The sequence below is a fragment of the Coloeus monedula genome (genome assembly GCF_965178545.1).
Source record: "Coloeus monedula genome assembly, chromosome: 3".
NCBI classification, from domain to species: domain Eukaryota; kingdom Metazoa; phylum Chordata; class Aves; order Passeriformes; family Corvidae; genus Coloeus; species Coloeus monedula.
The window spans coordinates 95727508-95750990 of record NC_138783.1 but is presented as its reverse complement, the minus strand read 5'-3'; the positions used below and the strand labels follow the sequence as shown (position 1 = coordinate 95750990).

Sequence of the window (23483 nt, the reverse complement as noted above, 5' to 3'; positions counted from 1 at the left end):
AAGGCAGAGACAGTCACAAATGTTACTCTGAGTTATTGATTTATTCTTTTCACTTTGATCCTTTTAAACACAGTCAAATGCCTTTGAGAGGTCCTGCTTCCTTGAAATATTTCAGTGGCAGTAAATAAAAATAGCCAATTTGTCATTTGTTCCCAAATCAGCAAATAATACTCATGTGTTCTAATTGCCTAGTTTGTCAACAACCAAAACCTATTTGTAGAACTCCCTCTAGAAACAAATAATCTGTCAATATGAGCTATTCTACTGCACTGACCATTTTATTTCACCTTTTAAACTGTTAGAATATCTTGCATCAGTAAAACAGAATGCTCGAATCTTGAATTTCACAGACTTAAACATTAAACTTACTCCTACTTTTTCTTTATGCTAACATGAATAACTTATGCATTCAGTGTTTGGTTTTTTGTTTGGGGTTTTTTTTGCCATAATTTGGTTACAGTGATTTTTGTTTGGAAGGAAAGTCCTGAAAGTGTCTCAAAGCATCTCAGTACATTATGGTGCACATAGCATGGTTTTGAGTCCACTTGTTCTATTCTCCTTTACCCTTGAAATGAATGGGTAGAAGATGAAGGAAAGGATTCCATTCTGCTTTCTTTGATAAGCCTGGTGTGTCATGTTTTGTGTAAAGGATCCTCAAGGTTTATCAAGGAAGATCCTTCAGGTTGGGTTTAAACCTTTGGGTATAACCTTTCCCTAGTCCTGCATACAATGAATAGAAATCTTCATGGCTCCCTCTCTCAAAATAATTACTGTTCTCATGTCCAGTTAATTGGGTGAAAGTCCATTTTTCTTAACGTCTTCCTTGCTCATTCAAGCTCTTTGTATGGAGACATGAACTATGCCCAACATAGTTTTAAACTGGTATGGTTTAAGGAGGTCTGTAGTCGTTTCATCATTCTGTGTCCAAGTCTGCAAGAGATTATCGGTTTAACCAAGGAGTTCTAACAGAGGTGTTTTGAAAGAACAACAGTTTATATATGTATATGTGGTCTTAACAATAATACTTACATGTACTCGCAAAACAATTTTGCAGTTCTCATATGTATGAAACAATAGGGCAAGTTTCTTTGCCACATACTCATTTTCCAAGAATTATGTCAGTTTCCTGAGTCTTTGTCCAAAACCAGCTTTGATTTATAACATCTAATTTTGATCTTAGAAGACCAATCATCCGGGTATCTAGTCTCTTCACTCCATGCATGCCTGGAGGCTATGAAGAGACATCTAGTTTAGTTAAATGTATACTCACTTGGGGATTTGCCCTTAGGCTATGGGATTCCCTAAAGTTATAAATTATTTCCACACCTGCAGTACAAAAGAAGAGAGGGGCATAATATCATCCTACAATTAGAGTTTTGTAGAGATTACATGAAAGAGGGGTATTTCAGTTAGTGGCAATCACATATGTCTCAAAGTAGCACCGTGCTGACTCCCAGTTAAAAGCCTGCCCCTCTCCCTTGGAGCAAAAGGAGAAACAAATACATATTTCCACGTGTTACAGACCTTGCAGTGCACATTATATGCCCAGGTAGCAAAGGCCTGTGGTTTGGTAGCTGAAAATTCTGCATTTTATTCTTAGAATTATTTATGCTTTTGCTTGGATTCCTGTGTTTGTGACTGCTTCTCATTGTAGAACTAAATGGGTAGCGTTTGAGCGCTTAACGTACTAGACCAGTGTAAGAAAAAACTGACTTTAACTTGTTAATAACACAGACCTTTTTCACTTTCCTAGTACTGACCCGTCCAAGGCCACACAGTGATGACTATAGTACCATGAAAAAAATACCTCCCAGAAAACCAAAACGAAGTCCGAATACAAAACTTAGTGGCTCTTATGAAGAAATACCTGGCCAAAAGCCTGGGGATGTAAAAAAAGCAAGCACAGTAGTTAAACCAGGTGTCTATGACACTGTGACGGTACAGAGAGCAGTTTCTACTGATGGACCACAACATGGCATGTTGAGTCTCTTTATGTCACAAGAAGAGGAGGAAAATGAGCCTGTCTATATTGAAATGGTAGGGAATGCTGTGAAAAGCAGTTCTGCTGAAGTGGAGAGTCCAGAGCAAGGAGAGTCTGTATATGAAGAAATGAAGTATTTTCTACCAGAAGAAGGAAGCAATGGTAATGGAATAATTCCAGTAGTGACTGGATCTCCTCCTCTGTTGTTTGAAAGCAAAAAAAATATTAACATTGAAGATGGAACATTGGATGGAAACAGTCAAGCAGCTTTGATCTATAGAGACTCATGTGACATTCCAGCCCCTTTCCCTAACTTGCTCCCCCACAGACCACCACTTCTTGTATTCCCTCCAACCCCTGTCACATGTTCACCTGCTTCTGATGAATCACCTTTAACACCACTAGAGGTCAAAAAGCTTCCTGTTTTGGAAACCAACCTAAAATACCCTGTGCAGTCAGAAGGCTCAAGTCCATTATCACCCCAGTACTCCAAAGGCCAGAAAGGGGAGAATGAAAGACCAGTATCTCCAGGCTTGATTGTGTTCAGTGTTTCCACCAAAGTGACTCCCCCTTCCACACCACCTCCTCCTCTGCCACCGCCCCCTCCTCCTGTACCACCTCTTGTTTCCTACCGGGCTTCCACACATTTTGCATCTCCTCCAGAGACTAGTGCTAGTTTTCTGATTAATGCTGGGAAAACAGGTACAAATTCAGATCTATCAAAAGTACCTCAGAGACCCAATCCTGCTCAGCTTGGATGCTCATCTTCTCCATTCTCCAAACTGCCTTACTCTCCAAAGGTGGCAAGAGCAGATCACAGGAAATTGAACTCAAATTCATCGTCTTCATTTCCATACAGCCCTACAAACTCAAGGTCATTGACCAGTCCCCTTGATGAGTTAACTAGCTTGTTCAACTCAGGAAGGAGTGTGCTACGAAAATCTGCAGCAGGACGTAAGATCAGGGAGCCAGAAGGTAAGACAGTTCTCTGTGCTTCTCTGTGTATTGTGTATATTTTCTGCATCAAAACTTTCTTACCTTGGAAACTGATAAAGTGGGCAAAAATACAGAATGAAAACTGTGATTGGTTTGGGTTTTTTTAAATAACGTCTGTTGTTGTAGTCATAAGAAACACATGTAGTAGGTACATTGCATATAAAAATTGTAGGTCTTCATGTTTTGTCTGAGGTATCAACTTTTCTTTTACCAAAATGTTTGTATGACACAAGTTTAAATGTTCTTTTAACATTCCAGCTGTCTCAGTAAAATAAACACAGATGTTACACTGTGTGAAAAATAAGTTTATGTTATCAACCTATAAAAATACTTTGAATTAAATGTATGGCTAGGTGGCTGGTAGATGTACTTTAATTTGAAAACTGTCTTTTAAAATGTCATCATTTCATTTCCATGGAATTCTATATTTGGTGATACAGTATTTAGTAGTCTCTTAAGTAAAGCTTGGAAGGAGAGTCATGCAGTGAACAACATTTAAAAAGTTAAAGTAAATCCTGGTTTTTCATCTCAATAACAACACTGACTCCAGTGTTGTTACTACTTTCCTGATTAAAAAAAAATTCTCCTATTGAAAATATTCAGTACACTTTATATAGAAATTTCTGCCCATGGTAGCATCTCCTAAACACAAAATTTTGTGAATTTAAAATTTAGAGTGAGAAAATCTCTAGACTGTTTTCTCTGCTTCTTCATTTCCATTTGTCCAAACAGCTTGTCTTAATCAAGAGCTGTGTGCAGCATATTTGAAATAGGCAATACAGAAATGTAGAATTACTTTTGAAAAGAATATTAAGATCATTGAGTCCCACTGAAAAACTAACACTTTCCATGATTTCAGCTGTATCATAGTTTTCCATCTGCACAGTGTCTTCCAGCTCCTCCTGTTTGTTGCCCATGCTGCATGCATTGGTGTAGATGTACTTCCATTGGTTTATTGATGTGCCACCTTTTTGGGAAGAAGCCCAAGTCATACTTTTGCAATACAAAACAAAACAGTAGAGAACGGGATGGATTCTCTTATATGCATGGTCCATTTTCTTAAATATATACTGCTCCACTGATTTTAGTGTCATATCCTAATTTACACAGCTATACTATAACCGAAGCTGGTGTTCGTTCTTGCTCTGTGTACCTGTATGTGTCTGCCACCCCACCTCTCTATTCCTAAGAACTATGGCAGCCTTCAGCCAAAATTGCTCTCAACCAAGTACAGGAAAGAGCTAAAGGTCTCAAAATTAACTGAGTTTCTACAGGTTTTGTGAAAGTTAGTTTCTACAGGTTTTGTGAAAGTTAGTGTCTAGGTGGAGACAAGAGACATTTGGCTGTCAGAGAAACTATGGTGGACAGAATCCTCTTTAGTCCTCCAGACCTTGAAAAAGCTTTAGCTGGACCTTGCTTGTTCTTGTATGCTGAATTCAATCCTGTATGTTGAATGAGCTGTGAACTGAGACTTTGTCAGTTCTCAACCTCAAGAGAAAGTTTTTTTCCTTATGCTAAGCATATGAATTGATGACATTGGTAAAGGAGTTACTGCAGTAGTTTTGTTTACTTTGAAAAAATTATTCAATAACATTCACTGCCTATAAATATATATAGAATGTTTTCTGTGGGTTTTTGATGGTATTGTGGTTGATTTTTTTGTTGGCTTTTTTTGGTTTTTGGTTTTTTTTTTTAAGTTGGGATTCTTGTTTTATTTTATATATTATACATTTTTATCTGCTAGGAAGTAACTATTGAAGTTAGTTCTTTGGATGTATCTTCTCAAGGTTCTCTCAATGTACCTGATGAGGAAGTGTTGTAAACCACTCCCAACGAAGTGAAAAAAATTACCTTTACCTTAAAAAAAATTTGCTTTGGGATGGAAGATTTTTGCAATTGCAATGATCAACTAAATGTGACCAAGATAGAGTTCAGCTTGGGTCTCATGTGGTTTGAAGCTAATGCATTAACAGAGGCTACCATAAAAAACCTCTAAATTTACCTTTCACATGGAAAATGTACTTCTAAATATTTCATCAAGGCAGCACTAAGTATGAAAGATCAAAGTTCAAGAAAGAGATAGGATAAAAAACCTGAATCAATATTTTATGAGCTAGGAAGTTACTGTATACTAAGTGCAGTTACATATGAATAGTTCAATGATAAGTAGATGGATTGAAAGCAACAAACACAGGTGAATATATGTGTATTTTTACAATTTGCCTTTTTTCATGTACTTCATGTGTTCATCTATTTTCTAGGGTAACAGCTGGTAAAAATTTTGTTTAATCTTTCATGCAAAGTAATAAGATGGCAGTCATCAGAGCTGACTCTACAAGTGGTATAAAACTAGGAGTTGTCATATGTTACCTTCTGATATTTTTATCACCTATTGCCTAATGCATATTAAGTTCCTAGAAGATTCCTCCCTTTCTTTTTGTCATTTGTAGTATTTTATTTATCGTCGATGATATGGTGAAAAAAAGAAATAGAATGTCCTTGTAGTTGAAGACACGGCCTAGAACAGCACTCTATAATGTTTCCCTTATTTTCAGAAGTTATAACCTACCAACAATCTTAACTAAAACTCAAAAGTAAAATTGTGGGCCATTTTGAAGTCATGGAGAGTGACCTATGGGAATCAGGGAGTTTCTGTGTGGGATCATCAGCCTTGGAGATGAAAGCCTCCTTGCCAATATAAGTTCAATACAGACAGATGCCCCAGCATGCCTCCCTCTCGCCTGGAGGAGTAATTTCAAGGACTGAGAACACTTATGTCCTTTTGGCTCCTGACCTCTTTGTGAGAAAAGCTCATCCAGAATTACAGGAGAACACATTTGTGGTTTTCTGATGCGCTGAAGAGTTATTGTGAACTGAACTGAGAACATTGTCTTTCAGAAGGGCAACAACAACAAAAAATCAAATGGCAACAACTTTCTATACCTGGCGGTTGAGCCTGGCCTTTTTTTTATACAACACTAGCCCCTGCTGGTTCAAGCAATGATCAGGATCAAATAGTATGCAATTTCATGCAAAATACTTCACATGTAACAAGAGAAGTTTTTTGCTCTGCAGAGCTTACAGCTCAAATAAACGAAGCTGTAACAGGTGAGAACCTAGATAAGGTGGTTTCTCCAAGGGTGAGAAGAGTTGTCATTGAAACTGCAGCTGTATTGTTACACAGAGATTTGGTTTTACTCCATATAAAATGAGATTTGAGTGCAGATAACTGATAATACACACACACAAATCTATTCTATTCTCCATGATTTCTAGAAGTGAAAACTTTAGTTTGCAAGACATTGAAATGGAATGGTCATATGCAGATCCCCTACTCAAATAGACAAGACCTGAGATTTGAAAGTAGACCTCATGAAACTGAATTCAATCTTTTAATCACAAAACAGCACTCCTTAGCAGGATATCCAAATAGTTTTGACTATTCAACATATAAGACATTTCTTATATAAGGAAGAGACAATCACATGTTTAAGCATTTCATATTAAATATTTATGAGCAAGGACAGAATTTTCTGTTCCTCAGTGTGGAGGAATGATACTCAGATTTTGCTAGGTCGTGATGTTATTACTCTTAATTGGTACAGTTGATATTAAATTATTCCATGCAAAGGGGAATCATTTCACCTTCAGAACAAAAGGTAGAATAAATCCTAACCTATCACCCATGCTTAGATTGGCAGAGTATTCATGTGGATTCTGAAGGGGAAGGAGCAAAGAAACTATGATTTTGCCTTGACCTGGCTGAATTTCTTACCATTAGTCTATTGAGATGAAGGCACAATGTTTTCTCTTCTTCCTGCTTGTTGAGAAAAAATTGGCATAGATACTTAACTTCTGTGTCTGAGCAAAAGAAAATACACAAGTTTGCAACCCCACATGTAGCTGCCTAAGAAGTAAAATTAGGAAGATATGTCCTTTATGTATGTCACCAATGTACAGGCATCAAGTTTTGTGAAATTTTGTTAGTGTTTCAGTACAAGTAAATTTGTATATTCAAGTCTATCCATTCCTCAGTGATCTATTCCTTTCCAAACAGTTTGGTTACCTATATAATAACAGCAGCAAAGGCGTGCAAACTTTAGATTGTTAACAGTGTATTGTTATCAATACTGTTATTGTTTGTCCAGTATCCTTGACATCCATTCACTATGTGAATCCCTTCCTTATTTACTTCCTAAGTGATTTATTTTCAAGGCAGGTAGCTTCACATATCACTGTCTTATTCCACATTCTCCAGTTTAAGCACTGAAAGTCACAGGAGGATAGTTACAACTGGCAAGATAGTTACAACTGGCAAATAATACAGATATTTAGACTTACCTTGGGACTAAAGCTAGCCAAATGCTCTCTATTGAGATTGATTCAAACTTGGAGAACAATAAAATGCAATGTATTTGTATGAAAAGTACTGTCCCGTCAAAGGCAGGTATCCCTTTGATATCTAGTAAATAATTTTCCCTTATCATCAGATAAAGCAAGCTATTGTGCAGCTAATGTCTCAACAGTGGATTGCAAATTGAATCCCTGCTTGTGTTTCTGGGATGAAATCCCAGGCCTTTACCCTCTAAGTTACTCAGTTTTTGTCTTAAGCAACTTAATAAAGATAATAATCATATTTCCATCTCCTTCCTAGTTGTACAATGAAATAGATATACTTTCTTTGTGGCAAAAGCTAACAACTTACAAACCATGAGCAATACAAAAAGCTTTGTTTTCAACTTTTATCTTCTACCTGAAAATGCTGGAGGAATGATTGTATAAGGCATTGAACTTCTACATCTTTAAAGTAAAATTCTCAAATCATTAAAACGTTAGGCAATTAAGCTTCACCACACTTCTCAGAAAAAGATTAATATCTGTTCACATAATTGCCTTAATTAACAGGGAGTGAGGGTGACTTTCTGTGACTAATTTTCAGATCAAATATCTAAACACAGGAGAGTCATCAACCTCTGATGGAATATGTGGAGTTGGAAGGGACCTGTCAGGATCATCGAGTCTAATTCCAAGCCCTGTGCAGGACACTCCAAGAATCACACCATGTGCCTGAGAATGTTGTCCAAACACATGAAGTGAAACAGGCTTGGTGCTGTGACCACTTCCCTGCAGAGCCTGTTCCAGTGCCCAGCCACCCACTGGGTGAAGAACCTTCTCCTGATACACAATCCCCTCCCTTTCCCAGCTGCCGATGCTGTGCCTGATGCCCCCAGGACAGGGTGGCCCTCCTGGCTACCAGGGCACTGCTGGCTCATGTTCACCTTTCCACTGACCAGCACCCCCAGGTTCCTTTTTGCAGCACTGCTTTGCAGCCTCTCATTCCCCAGTCTGTCCATACATCCAGGGTTGCCTCATCCCAGGTGCAGAATACAGCACTTGTTAAACTTCATAAAGTTGTTGATTGTCCCTCATTCTGCAGGGCCTCTCTGCCCTCAAGGGAGTGAACAGCTCTTTCCAGTTTAGTGTCATCAGCAAACTTACACATTCACTATGCACTACTTGCAACTCTGAATCTCTTGAAGTAGGTGCAGAAAAGTGGGAGGAAGAACTGCTAGTAAGAGTTCAATGTGAGTCGTTACAGAAATGCCCTTTCTTGGCTGGCCATGGATGCCCTATACAGAAAATTACACAGGAGCAGACGGAAATGTTGGCAATACTGTTGCCATCCAGCCCATGCTGCATGATTTTTCTGAGGAAATAATTGTGGTTTCTATTATTGCAGCAGAAAAAGGTTAGAAGAGTCTAGAGAAAATATACTTGATTCCTATTTTCAGAATATCTATGGACTTTTGTACAGCCTGAAAGCTACCACCTTAATCTGCAGACTTCTCCTGATCTATAAGTCTGCCATTATCTGGATAATATATTGCAGAAAAGACCTGTTGTTTCAAGATAAACACAGTGTATCAAGAATAATTGCAGAATCTCTGAAAACGAGTATATTTTACTGCTGAAGATTGTTCTGGGTTTCTGACGTCATTTTTTTTCACTAAAGCATTTCTGTTTCTGGTTGACTTCACTGTTTGCTGTTACAGCCTAAAATAATGTAATATAGAATTTGCTTTGGTTGTCTGTTCTGACATGTGAAAGAGGCTTTGTGTGTGATTACCATAAACAATTTTAACCCAAAAATTTTTAGAAGAATAAATCAATTCTAATTTTCAGGTGAAAAAAAATGGGTATTGTCATAAAAAATCATATTTATTTTGCATTTTAAGTGCTTGTATTGAAAATACAATCAAGTCTTGAGCACTCCTCCATACATTTCCAAAAGCTATGTCAGTGAAATAGAGGTTGAAGGATACTATGAAGCCCCAGGATCACAAGGAAATACCACTGCATTTTTGATTTCCATTGACCTTATGCTGTAACTATCGATGGCTACTGGAAAAGGATCCTAGAGTAGGCAGTGCCTTGGTCTGACCCACTGCAGGCTCTCTCATATTCATACCAAGTCCCTGCTTAAGAGGAGGAATGCTGAGGAAAAGTAATTGCATTGACTTTTCTATTCCTTTTATATGGTCCATTTCTGAGAACTGCAGGCATTTCTTTTAAATTAATGACTCTGTTTTGCATCCTTTCCACTGAGCTGGATTTACTTTTTTCCCCCTTCATCCTGTCTGATACTCAAATACAATATAACTACACCACACTGGTTCAGCTTAGTGCATTTTAAACCCATAATTTTCAATAATGTCCCACTTTTAATTGTGACTTGGATCATTCTGGTAGACATTTACAGGATTCTTATTTTCATAGCAAAGTCTTTTATTCAACATCTGATCTGACATCATGGTTCCAAATTCAGTAATGGTTTAGAAAGCTGTGTCTTTGCTAACAATGTTATGGGCTTCTTTAAATATTTGTAATTCACAATGCAGAACCACAAATGACTTTGTTTAGGAACTACTACATCATTAACTGTAAACCAATTGTGAGAAATTAGCCATATCTAAGAGAAAGAAGTTGATTTGTAGCATATTTATGTTTCTGATACCAAAGAAAAATATGGGTATTTGGCAGTAAAAGTCATGTCACTTCATTTTACAGGAATTCCAGCATTTGGAATAGAATGCAGAATGAAATATGGACACACAGTTTAGTGAAAGTCTCTAATTAAATTTTCAGCTTGAGTGAGAAATCTCTTCAGATGTTTTTAACTTCTTTACATCCATCTCAGCATTGAATTATCTTTTGCATAGAACCTCAGTAGCAAACAATAATTCCATTTCACAGAAAATGTCAAGATTGTGACATTTATTTTTGTTTTAGCCTGAAATGAAAATCAAGCATTCTAAAATTCTGTGCAGAAATAAATATTCTTTCCCGTCCAGGCTTTCAAAAATGTTTGTAAAGTAGTGAAACGGTTGGCCTCAAATACAGCAAAATGCTTCTTACTGAAAATGTTAACAACGAAATGTGTTGACTTTTTTTTGAACGTAGATAAGTTCAAGAGCAATCATTTCACCATTGGTCAGGTTGGCATTTAGGGGTATGATTCCACAACAACCAAAGCTGTCTAACAAACAATCCAGTCTGTTTCTAGACTCTTTGTCTCAGGTATCCAAGAGCTGTCCACTCCAGCCCCTCAGTGATGATCCAAAGTTATTGACATGACTCATGCAACTCATCATTAAACTCTGAAACTCTATAGACCCGGATGTGTGGATTATGTTCCAGTTCCAGCATTGGAATTTCATGGGGCGGGATGGAGAAGCAAGAGAAGACAATTGAAAATAGGCTGATAAAAAGACTTGGTCATAAACATGAGGGTACCTTCACCCACATGCTGTCTCCACACTGTGAGAAAGTAGTAGAGTGCTTAGAAGTGGAGTACTGGAGGTAGGAGTAGCGTTTAAAGCAGTTAAGGACATCTGCCTTCTTCCTGGCACCACTAGTGAATGGGAAAATACAGAAGCCTTCAAGTTCAGTACACTTTTGGCTTGAGTTTTCATTCTCTTTTAAAATGAAAAGCATGAAAATTAGTATTATCCTTTGTATGGTGAAATTTTCAAAACAAAAAACATATTAAATTAGGCTTGAAGTTTTACATTTCATTATTTCTCTTAGCTCTTTCCTTAGGGGCTGGTTGCAGAATGATCCTGACATACACAGCAGCATTTAGTGACAGTTTTTAGCCACTGATTGTCTGTATTTGTGCACAGTGTGGATGTTTATCACACTACATCTGTGATAGCCATATGTTCTTGCTTTGAGGTTAATGAAGGTGTCATTGACCATCACTCTGTCCTTTCAAAATGAACTTAAAAAAAAGCTAAATAGATATCTAAATTCAATTTTTGTCTTAGAAGCTCACTTGGAAAGCAAAATGTGAATATTGTCTGAGTTTTCCAAAACAGCTGTCCCTATTTGGTGGGCAGTATTACAGTACAGGTGGACCAAAAATATTCCTTGGATTGCTCCTCAGGATCTGCTCAAACAATTTATCTGCTCAGTGCAGTCACTTACGCCAAGACTTCCGCATTGCAGACAGTGCCAGAGCTGGTATGAGAGATCCTGAAAAATCTCTGTAGAAGCACTCTGGGAAAAGTAAATAGAACTGATGTGTTGCTTTTGGCAGTAGCAAATCCCTATCTGTTTGTTTGTTTGTGGTTTTGTTTGTTTATTTTTACAATATTTGAAACTGTGTTTGTGGGGGAGGAAGGTTGAGACAGTGTCTCGTCACAGAGTTTCTTTCAACAGCAGCTAAAGCCCAGCAGTAATGGCTGTTCTGTTACTGAGATACCACACAGAAACATAAACAGACTTAAATGTCTGCCTTCAAGAAGAACTGCTGTATCCACACAAACCTGGAGAAAACAGTTTAAAAAAGGGAAACTGTGTTTCTCAGCAAATTGTCTCCTCCTTTTCCGGCACACCAGCAGGTTTTTAAACACACAAATACAATTTGACTTCGATCAGCTAGTCAACACACCTAGCAGTAAATAAAACTATTGACAGAGTAAAATCAACTACTTCTTTTCTATATTAGGCTTGAAAAGGTGGGGAACATGGGGACATGGTGGGAATAAATGTTTCTTCTAAGGCAGGATATTGTCCCAAGCAGTGTTCCCCTCTTTCCTGCCCTGTGTGGTTTGTTATGGACATCAGAAAAGCCTGCAGAGATCAGTTCCTTGAGAAGATGGGATAAATTAAATCCCCAGTCTCTGAAACACATACACTGGCAGGAGTCTAGCTCACTTGATGTACTAAAAAGGTGTTCCAAGTTCTTTCTCAGATCTCAGTTAGGAGTATCAGTCAGGAGAGATGGCAGCCTGTCCAGATATTCTTCATCCTTTACCAGTGCTTGAGAAGGCTGTTTTCTCCACTTCAGAATGGTATTCCTTGTCTCGTGCTGGGGAAAAACCTAATTCAAACAATCCAGAGTCCTCCAGATGGGGAAAAAAGGCACTTATGTTATCTATCCCCCACCAGCTCTGAGAGTTTACCTGATCCAGAGATGCCCCTAACAACACTTCTAGGAAAGAGGGAAAGGTTTCTAGCTAGTAATGATTGACACTGAAATAAATGTGAAAAAAAGAACACTGTCTTTCTACCAGCACAAATCCATCAGAGAAGGAAGCAGAAGAAACCTTCTTAAGTGTGTACTTTCTAGAGCTGTGATTTACAAAATAATAATTGAGCTGATGGCTCTTAAGGCTGAACTAGACCTAGGAGTGCCTGCAGCCGCTTCAGCAACCTGCTTCTTACTACCAGCTCATGCCCTGAAATTTGGCTGATTGGTATCACTCTAACACAAAATTCTTCAGATGACCTCTTTCCTCTAGCAGAGTTTTGTCACTTGATGTTCTTCATAGCCTGTGTCTCCTGTCTTTGCTTTCCAGTATTCATGCAAAGCTTCCATGAATGCAGGTTCCCAGACAAAATAAGTGGCCTGTGTCTGTGTTTACCTGCTCTATCAAAGAGTGTGGCTTCTGGAGTAGCTTGTAACACCATCTGATAGCTCCACTTACACAGCTGGGAGAGAAAGGATGCTGGAAGTGACAGTACAAATTCATTGCTACTATCCTAGGAGCATCCCTGGTGGGGGGAGAATCCTAGACAATTGCTGCTGTAAGGGTAGGCTTTGTGAGGTGAAATAAATCAATGAATAATTATTGCCTCTGATGGCAATGGCAGCCAGCAGCACAGCTGAAAGGGTGAGACAGGCAGCACACGCTAATAGGCTGGGGGAATCCTGTCTTGACAGTTTTCAGCCTGCTCCATTTCTTTCAGCAAATAAGATGCAGCTGTTTGCCTCCAGCTCTCAGCAGACAAAGTAAACAATCATGGTTACAGCAGGTCACAGTGTGACTTCGTATGAGTAAACTGAACTGCTCTGAAGCAATATGCATTTATCCAGCAAAAGGACACCCAAGATAACATGTGCTGAGGGTAGCTAGCAAATGCCACAGACAAGGAATGTCTCAACAGTAAGTCAGAGCAAAACAGGAGACACTAATTGTAATTGAAAAGGTTCAACAAAACACAGAGGTAGCAATTTGAGCCAAAATAAAAGGGCCTGTTCTTATTTAAACTTCCTTGCCTTCATCAAAAGATATCTGCAAAATTTCTGAAATCCCCATATTTTATTTTTTTCCCCTCACTTCACAACACCCACTTGCCACAGTAAATGTAAAAAAATATCCAGGGTCAGCCATTAGGATTCAGTGTATTCCTAACTTTCCCAAGAATGAGAGGACAGATCAGAAATCCCTTCTGTCTGCAATGTCTTGTCTTTAATATGCTGGTTAATAGGGCCCATCAGTTCTCTCTTATTCACATGTATAACAACAAGCTGCTTGATTTGAAATTTATATTTTTCTGGATACCCACCATAGGTTTTAAGGAAATTGGGCTATTTAGCTTTTCCATTCCATGGTAGCACAGGTACAAAAAGCTTCTCCTCCTGTACTGCATGAATTTATCTGCCAGAATTTATGTGTCTTCCTGTTTTCATAGTTGCTGATTCAGAATGCATAACTGTGGATCTTGATACCTAAAACTGTGTATTGATCATTAGTTACAGAAAGTCATGTTTTCTGTGAATGAAGAAATAATGTCTGATTTTATACTGAGATTGTTTCAGCTTTAGGACTGAGATACACCTGGGATGTGACACTGAATTTCCTCAGCTGGAAACTCATCCTTAGCTCTCTGTTTAATTAAGGAAATGTGTGCCTTAAAAGAGTGGTCGTATCAAATCATACTGAGAGGAGTGCATGAATTCCATTTATACCACAGCAGACCTAGGGAGAATCTGCTCTCCCTATAGTCAGGATGCAACCTTTAAATGTGGCTTCAGCAGAAACTGGGCAACAGCTCAGTGCTCCACTAGCCCCCTATGATTTTGAGGCAGTTTTTCTTCCACATTTTTCCTTTTTTTTTCCCCTGAGATAGATTAATATTGACCACTGATTTTTGATTGTGGTAACTAGTGCTGCTAAAGTGAAGGGCTGTGTCTGTTTTACTACATGAGCCAGTGTCAGGGAATGTCCTTGGAACGGCAGCTCACTCCTGTGCACCGTCAAAGCGCAGAGCAATCCCCAGCATTGTTTGGGACCTGGCAGGCTGGCTTCCTTCCAGACAGATCTGAGCATGGTTCAGGAAAAGACACAGCCCAGGGGCTATTCCCAGTAGATGATTTGGATGTAACCTCTCTGCTGTGGAGGGCAAGGAAAGTGTAGTAGTACTGATATGAGTCTCTTGCCATTTGCCTCAGGGCCAGAGAACAGTTGTGATCACATTTGAATAACCAGGATAGACAAAGCAAGAGGCCCTCTATACTTATCCTGTTTTATGAGTCCCTTGGTGCTTTGGCAGTGCTGCACAAAGCATCCAAGGTAAGCATGAATGGGATCCAAAACCTGCTGAAAGCAGTGGAGCCTTCTGTTGTTATTAATGAGTTTCCAGTTAGACTGTAAATGAGCACTAAATGTTAAAAGGAGAAGTATATGAAAAAGAATATACAGAGACACATGTATCCATATACATTTTGGCTATACCTACAATTAAAGAAAGGAGAGCAAAACAAGGGATTTGACAGAAAAGTAAAATACAACCCTATCAGGTCAGTTACTGCTGGGCCTGTAATAATATACTGTTTTTAGATAGCTTGCTGCACAAAAAATCTATGATGATTCCACCTAAATGCTGATATTAGTCATTGATTTATATTTTGTCTTTAGACTTTATAAAATAGGCTAAGTATATGGTTTCCTTAGAAAAAATACTCTCTCAAAATGTTTCAGTTTTGTATTTTAATCTGTCATATGAATAGAGATAATACTAGCTCATTTTCTAATTTGGTGATAAAGCATTAGTTCAGCCTAAATACTACTTAGGAAATAACTACGATGCTTGGGATCATACATTTTATGTTTGAGGAAAAAAAAGAGTTTTATAATAGGATATTTGGAAGTCATAGCTCAATTAGAAGAGTTAAAGTCATTCTTTTGGAAAAAAGTTCTAGCATGTAGACTTTCAGTGTATTGGTTTCTTTTAAAAGTGAGATAGTGACTTAAAAATGGGGGGAGGGGGGAGCAAATACATTAATTTCCATCACTTTCTGAGTATCTCTGAATGTTTTTTACAAAATAAGTGCAATTCTGTCCATCCTGTGCCTTATGACTTTAGTTTTAAACTCAGTCTCTTCCAAGAGCACTAATAACCAGCAACTGTGGATTTCATAAGCTGCCTCTTTACCATACTGCTCCTCTTGCACTTTTCAAGTAATGCTGATGTAATTAATTGTGGATTTGTTGGAATATGGAGCTTGCTTGTAAGAAAATAACTGTTACACTTTGATTTGTCATCTTCTGATTAAAAGCACTGTACATGTGATTGCTCCCAGCTAGTAACTATGCTAGAGCTGAGGGACAAATGATGCCTTCAATCCAAACATCCATACATCTTTCTAGTCCATACGTCCTCATTAACTGCAAGATTAGTCAGAGTAGGACTTTACTGAGTCAGAGATATCTTTTGGGCAAAGTCAGTTTACTGAAATAGTAATCCAAATACTGTTCACTTCTGCAGACTCTAGGTTTTCACTTAAAGCTTGTATTCCTCTCAAAATCACGAACTTCCACCATGCTCCTACAGCTGATACCTCTTTATAGCTAGTCTCTTGCAAGTAGGCATGGATGACTCTTCAAATAACATTTATTACCAGCTGAAAACTGTTAAAGATGTTGTTACTTTAAAAAAATAATATTGAAACCTGGTAAATAATCCATCCATCTAGTGAGAACAGCAGAGCACAAGTCTGAACAAAAAGATAGGATTCATCTATGTTGGTGAAGATGTTCAAACATAGGAATCATAAGGGGTTTTTTCCTGTCTCCTAAAGTATTTCTGATAGTTTCAGGATATTGATAAGGGATGAGAGAACACTGCATGTTTTTATCTGCAAGGTTTGATGGCAGCAGGAGCAAGTTGATACTATCGCAGAGAAAAGTCCAAAAGTCTATGTTAGGTGACTAAGAAAACGTGAGGGGAAAGTGCATTTCAGACCAATACTTTACAAATAAGAATCAGTAGGAATTTTGAATAGAAATATTATGATAAAATGTCAGGAGACACCTTTGCTATGGTCAGGGATATTTTGAATAGTAAGGAAGCACGACAGAAAGGGATACCCCTGCACAGAAGATAAAGTCAACCTTCTGGCATATTTAATGAAAAGCAAATGCAAAGTGCTGCACCTTGAAAGGTATTACCTCCTACCATGTTATGGGGATCAGGCTGTCTGGGGAGCAGCCTGTGGAAGAGGATGCTGGGGGCCCTGGGAGCTGGACCGGAGCTGGCAGTGAGCCTTAGCAGCAGAGACAGCCAGCAGCATCCAGGGCTGTGTAAGCCATTCCTCCACCCAGCACTCATTGTTAGACCATACATGGGTACTGTGGCCAGTTTGTGCCTCCCAGTGCAGAGAGATGCTGATAATCTGGAGTGAGTTTACTCCAGCAAACACAGAATCACAGAATTTTTAGGGTTGGAATTGACCATTGGAGATCACCCAGTCCAAGCCCCTGTCAAGGCAGGGTCCCCTAGAGCAGATTACACAAGAATGTGTCCAGGTGGGTTTTGAACGTCTCCAGAGAGGGAGACTCCACGAGCCCCCTGGGCAGCCTGGTCAGCGCTCTGCCACTCTCAATGTAAAGAAGTTCTTCTTCAGAAGGTGGAAGGTGAAATTTCTTGTGTTTTAGTTTATGGCCACTGCTCCATTTCCTGTTGCTGAGCACCACTAAAAAGAGCCTGGCACCATCCTCTTGACAACCCCCTTTTGAGATATTTCTATGTATTGTTGAGATGCCCTCTCCATTCTCTCTGCCCTTGACCAAACAGGCCTGGCTCCCACAGTCTCTCCTCATAAGAGATGCTCCAAACTCCTCATCGTCTTTGTGACCCTCTGCTGTACCCTCTCCAGTAGCTTGTCTATCTTGTATTGAGGAGTCCAGAACTGGACACAGTACATGCTCAGGAGTGTGGTCCTGTGAGCAGAGGCTGGGGCAGGGGGAGCTTGTCCAGTGTGGGGCAGAGCCAGTTTCAGGGGCACTCTCCTGATGTCTGCTTGAAGTTTGCTGATGTACGCAGTTAAATTTGTTCTACAGACACATGAATCTGCTCCAATGAGGAGATGAAGAGGCCTATATATAGGAAATTAGTTCAAGTACCTTTATATAATCCAGATTATTTTGAAATAAAATATAGGGTTCTTTCCCACCCCCAAGAGCAGCTAAATAAGGCACTACGAAATACATTTTTTCTATATAGTTTTCTGTTCAGAAACTAAAGGTGTGCATTTCTTACAATGATTGAATACAGCAAATGGGATAACAAATTTCTGTCTAGATAGTTGTCCCTAAAGATATGCTGCATATATTCCACTACTTATTTCTGCCAATTTAGTATGATATTCTAGCTATCCACAATTCTTTGTAGTATTTAATTCTACAGATACAAAGAAGAAAATGTAATTTTTTTCAAGAGCCCTTCATGAATGCCCTGAAAAGATATTAATGTACCTATGAAACAAAAGGCTTCTGCAAACAGCAATGCAAGAAAAATTCTTTCTACTTGCTCATTCTCAAATGAATTATACATGTCAGGCAAATCAATAAATCTTTCGAATATCAAGAAAAATAAGGATCCCAGCCACTTCCCCAAGAAGCTTTATGTAAAAGGTGGCACAATAATTATGTAGGTGGATTACGATCTATAGTGCACTGACTATGAACATCTAAAAGTGACATTTCCTTTTCAGACAAATTTAAAATGAGCTGCAAAGATGCATTTTGCAGTCAACTTGCTTGCACAAAAGCTAAATCAGGCATGCTCTTATAATTGTACTGTATGCATTTTCCGTCTCAGACTTTCCATCTCAGACTCTCCTGAGTCAGTTACTGTGGGTAGAGCTAGCCTAATTTTTTCAGTGCATAAAAAATTTGCCTAAAGATCCATTTTATGAAACATTGTCACTGAAACAATCCAATCAGATCTGGCAAAAAATAATGATCAGGAAATGAGGGCAAGGGAGGGAGGGACAAAAACCAAGCAAACATGGAAATATTTTATCTGACAGTTTGAAAAGGAACTTCTTGACTTTTCAAGACAGATTTTTTTTAGACAAGGAAATATTAAGAACAATTCAGAGTTAGATAACTGAAAGCTAAACAAAAATAGGAAAGACCTTTTCAATTAAATGAAATATTTTGAGGTAACCAGAATAGATTTATAGTTTTCATTTCATCAATTAAGTTCTAATGTTGGTGCTTTTTAAATCAGGTGGATTTTTTTTTTAGTTCAGGCAAAAAATGAAAAATTGACAGCACAGTCAACATTAGGCTGGAAAACCTTCAGGTTAAGTATCTATTACCTGGTGAAAAAAAATGCTTTTCCTTTCCCTTGAAAAATTTCCATGTGCTTGAGATTTATAAGAATATATCATATCTTTGGGAGAGCTAAGGATGTTATTGGAAGTATGGGTGAATGCTGTAATGTTGGTTTTAATAGCTAGTCTTTTGACTTCCATTGGTTCTTGCTGTCATTATGACAACCAAAATCAAGGAATAACTCTTTCAGAGCTGTCATAGAAGGAAAATTTTCGTTTTAGAGTGTTACAAGAGGACCTCTGCACCAGGGTCAGCCATAATACATCAGCCCTGTAGCTAAGGCCAGGCCTCAGAGGGGGCAGAAAGAGTTAGGAAGACTGAAATGGAGAAAGCACTGAATTCAGGTTTGTCTTCCATGAACCAAACCTGACTATGGCAAGGAAAGAATATGCATGTATGTTCAACACACACAAAAAACCCCAAAAATGAAAAAAAAAAAAAAAAAAAAAAAAACCAACACACAGAAAAGGGAGAGAAATCCTTTAAAAAAATGCTTAACTTTGCCAGTGCAGCATTTCATCAGCCCTGTCACACAGGAGTGGAGTGGGGATAGACAGGGATACAGGTGCTGCAGTGTGGGCCCTCCTAGTATCCCCATCCATCTTGTCTTCCAGCTCTGAGCGTGTCCCTGGCCGCTGAACTCCAGTGGGGAGCACCACTTGGGCACAGCTGATGACTGAGCCCTGTTTCTTGTGGAGCACTGGGCTGACAAAGCCGGGCAAGCTCAGAGCCAGCTCCAGGCACTTTGCTGTGAGCTGTTCTGCTTTGCATGGATGTGCAGTCAGTCAGAGGGGAAAGAAGACAAAGGCTTTGTTTTGCCCTTCTCTTTGAACAAATGCATGTGCACTGTACAGAGCTTTGGAACTCCTACAGGATCAGGCCTCCTCTTGATGTCTTGAAGAAATTTAACTAAAAGGCTCCGACATGAAAACCTGGCACTTTATAGAAAATGACAGCTGATGGCTGGAGAGCCCCGAGGCTGGGTAAACAATGGCCACAGGGAGGATCTGCTGGGAGGAATATTGCTACTATGGTTTAATCTCAAAAGCCATTTTGTTTCTTGTGGGAGAGGTGGTAAAAGAAAAAGATGAGATCACATTATATCTCTTGCTAGTATCACTTAGTGCAATGATGAAAGGCATTTCAGTGATGACAGTGGTATGTAAACTCATGTGAAATAAATCTAAAATAGAGGCAATACAAACACTTAATGAGTTGTAGCTACTGATATTTGTGTGGAAAGAAACAATCCAAATGAAATTTCGTAATGCCTTTCACTTCCCGAAACTTTAAAAAGCTACAAGTGGAACAGTAGCCAAAAAAAAAAAAAAAAGAAAAAAAATCTGCAAAAATCACTGATTTAAACCTTCCACATTTTTAATTTAATAAAGTAATGTGGTCTCTCTGTGTTAGTTTTCATCTACTTACATGTGAAAGCCACTAGTTAATAGGAAACTGACAATCATTTTCTCTGTTTCTGTCAGGTGCTGAAACTAATCTGAACTTGAGGAGCAGGGAAGATCCAAATATATCAGATTCTGGATCAGAAACGCAGGATAAAAATGCAAATAACCATGGAACTCAGTCATCTAATCCACTGTCCAGTTCTGTGACTGCTGAAAATGGAAATTCAGTATCAAATGGTAAGCAGTTTTTAATCCCAAATCTCTTCTAACATAAAATTGCTGAAGTGTTTCCTTGAATGAGCTTTGTAAGATATAGCCAGGCTGGAATCTTCTGAGTTGTGAAATATCTGTTTCTGGAACTGGCTTAACTTTGTATGTGTGAACTGATAAGCCCTCTCCAATAAAAGCTGAATGTGAAGAAAATAAAACAGCCTCTGTCAAGGTATTTGTAATTACTTCAGCTCTAAGTCTATAAGCAGCCTAAGGCATGGAGGACTTAGATTTGAGATTCTGATCCTATAATTGATACAAATGGGACAGAAGATAGAAAATCAGGATCTCCCTTTGCTATAGGTGTCCTACTAGTGAATGAAAAATTGTTTATCATTGCAATAATAAATAGTACAAGAGCAGTGACAGAATATCTTTCAAGGTTCTAAAAGCATTAATCCTAAGGAAATAACACTCCTTTGAGTTCAGATTTTTAATAGAAGTTGCTTTTTCATTTTTTTTAATGAATATAATGTATTGCTCTTCTTTTTAAATTTATTTTTAATAGGAGGAGCAGCACCTTTCTACAGCTCTGTGCTATCAAACTGTGACTTCTCCACCACAAATCTTCCACACTTACCAGAGTTCTTAGTCTGAAAGAAAGAGCTTTTTGCCAAACACACAGAGTAATCAGAAAGCCTGAAATAACCTTTTACACTGCAGTGAGGAAAGTTGTGATCCTACATCACCCAAAACAGTACCACATACAATTGCAGCGATTATGTATAGCAAACCTAATTTTGCCAAAAAAAAAGCCAAATTCAACTTACTTTTGATAACTTGAGAATAGTTGCAGGAAAGCCCAATCCAGATGGTGTAGTTTGTGCTCCAGACTGAACACCTGATTAACTTGGGTTCTTGAATTTTGCCCCTAGCCCAGCTAAACTGATTCTTCCAACCTTGGACTGAATTAAACAAGGTCCTACTCAATGCAAAGCTGTGGTATCCTAATATTTACTTAAGTGTATGTAAAGGAAAGCTCTTAGTATGTAATCAACTACTCCATTTCTCTTTCCAAACTCTACCAAGCCTCTGCTTGCCATGTCTGTGACAACGTGCTGCTGCTGTACATGGAAACTTTACTTATTTGATAAGACCTCTTATCAAAGTGCTTTCTACAGAAATAAACAGAAAATCATTGATAACCTGATTCTTAGCTCAAGGCTGTCCTGAACAGTCTATCCTAAAATGTATTAACATAGTGCAAAATCAATATATTTTTCAGAACTTGCTGCTGGGCCTAAGAAAGTATTTTTATTCATTTCTGGTGGTCTGGAATTATGCAAATATTTTACATTCTAGCTTTTATTTGAATTAAAAGAATAGCACCTACTTTTAGAAGGTACTTTGCATTAAAATTTGGATATTTTTTTATTATTTTGTTTGAGATGCATCCAAACTGAATCCATGTAAATAAATTATTAGTTCAGGAAATTATTTGAAAAAGTGGTGTTGGTTTGTGTTCACAAAAAATGGGATTTTTTAGAGGGAAATTTATTTCAAGCATTTAATTTGACCAAAAGCATGTGATCTTGTGAAGGGAGAATTTTTAGTTGGAGTACAGAGAATTTAATGTAGGTGAGAAAGCAATAATGGTAACTTACATATAATTTATAAGACTAACAGTACACTAGAGGCCTTGGATGTCACACCTTGCCCCTGTACATACCTAATATTTGAAGCTCAGCTTCAAAAAGTGATAATCCCACCTCAAAATAACACATAGTTCCAATTACTGAGACAACAGGGTCAGATTCCCTGAGCTGGAAACAGATTCACCTTCCTCATTGTCTATGTGTTCAGAGGAGGCCCAGATGATGAAGAAAAAGATCCATATTTATGATCTTATGATATTCAGAAGAACAAAGAAAATTAAAAACCTGTTGTCCCCAGTTACAAAGTTGTGGGAAGGCACTGTTATAAGGGGGAAACTAAAAGGAGAATAGAGGGATTTTAAGGGGTTGTAAGCTTTGTTTTAATTATCATTTGCCTACTCTGATTTTGATTGGTAATAAATAAATTCAGTTCATTTCCCCAAGCTGAGTCTGTTTTTCCCATGACCGTAACTGGTCTCTCCTGTCCTTACCTCAACCCACAAGCCTTTCCTTATATTTTCTCCCCTCTGTCCAGCTGAGGAGGGGAGTGATGGAGCCGCTTGGGTGGGCACCCAGCATCCACACAGGGTCAACCCACCACAAGCACAGCACTATGAGGGCTGCTATGGGAAAAATGATCTCCAGCTCTGCTAGACCCAATACACAGACCTACCATGGTGTCTGTGATTCTGGTTTGTGAGGTGCTTAAAAACACCTATCGTGGACTCTCTGTGTTTCTGCTTGTGCCTTTGCTTCCCCTCATCCCACCTTTCGGATCATCTGCAGTGCTATATGAATGGTATTCCCACTGCTGCAGAAGTGACTGGGAAGCACCAGCAATGAGCCTCACTATAGAATCACTTTGCAGAGGTGTTTGTTTCTCTTGATTACTGGAGACTACCTGGCTGTTTTACACCGGATGACTGGTTTTACACAGCTTAATTTTGGACAGCTAATTCCCACATCGAGAGTGCACAATAATTATAAGACTTACAAAAAACGTGCTCTGTACTGAGGGGATGAAGTTTTGAATCCTGGACCTAATACTGACTTCCTGTGTGAAACAGAGATACTAAACTGAGAGCAGAATGCTGCAGGCGTGGTTTTTGTTCCCTTTGTATTGCTTCTGCCATGAAAATGAGTCAGGGGAAGAAGAGCCAGGGATTTCTGCATTGCAGGAGGAATCCCTGGCCAGTGTATAGGTAAAGTTACAATTGCTCCTTCTTTCAACCTATCTATGCTACCCCCACTTGGTTAGAAAGAATTGTTCTGTTTCAGTAAGCATGGAAATAGTAAATATTCAGGCAAATGTGTAATTTGGGGT

The 23483-nt window shown here is 38.6% G+C and overlaps 1 protein-coding gene across 1 annotated transcript in view; it reads left to right on the top strand.

The window, feature by feature from the left end:
* The window catches only part of MYO16 (myosin XVI), a gene marked incomplete at both ends in the record, with an annotated part of 287015 nt that overhangs the window by 248081 nt on the left and 15451 nt on the right, over positions 1-23483 (top strand). Inside the window, 2 exon segments of the mRNA XM_082277664.1 lie at positions 1754-2956; positions 20373-20531. Coding sequence (XP_082133790.1) covers positions 1754-2956; positions 20373-20531 — 1362 coding nt within the window.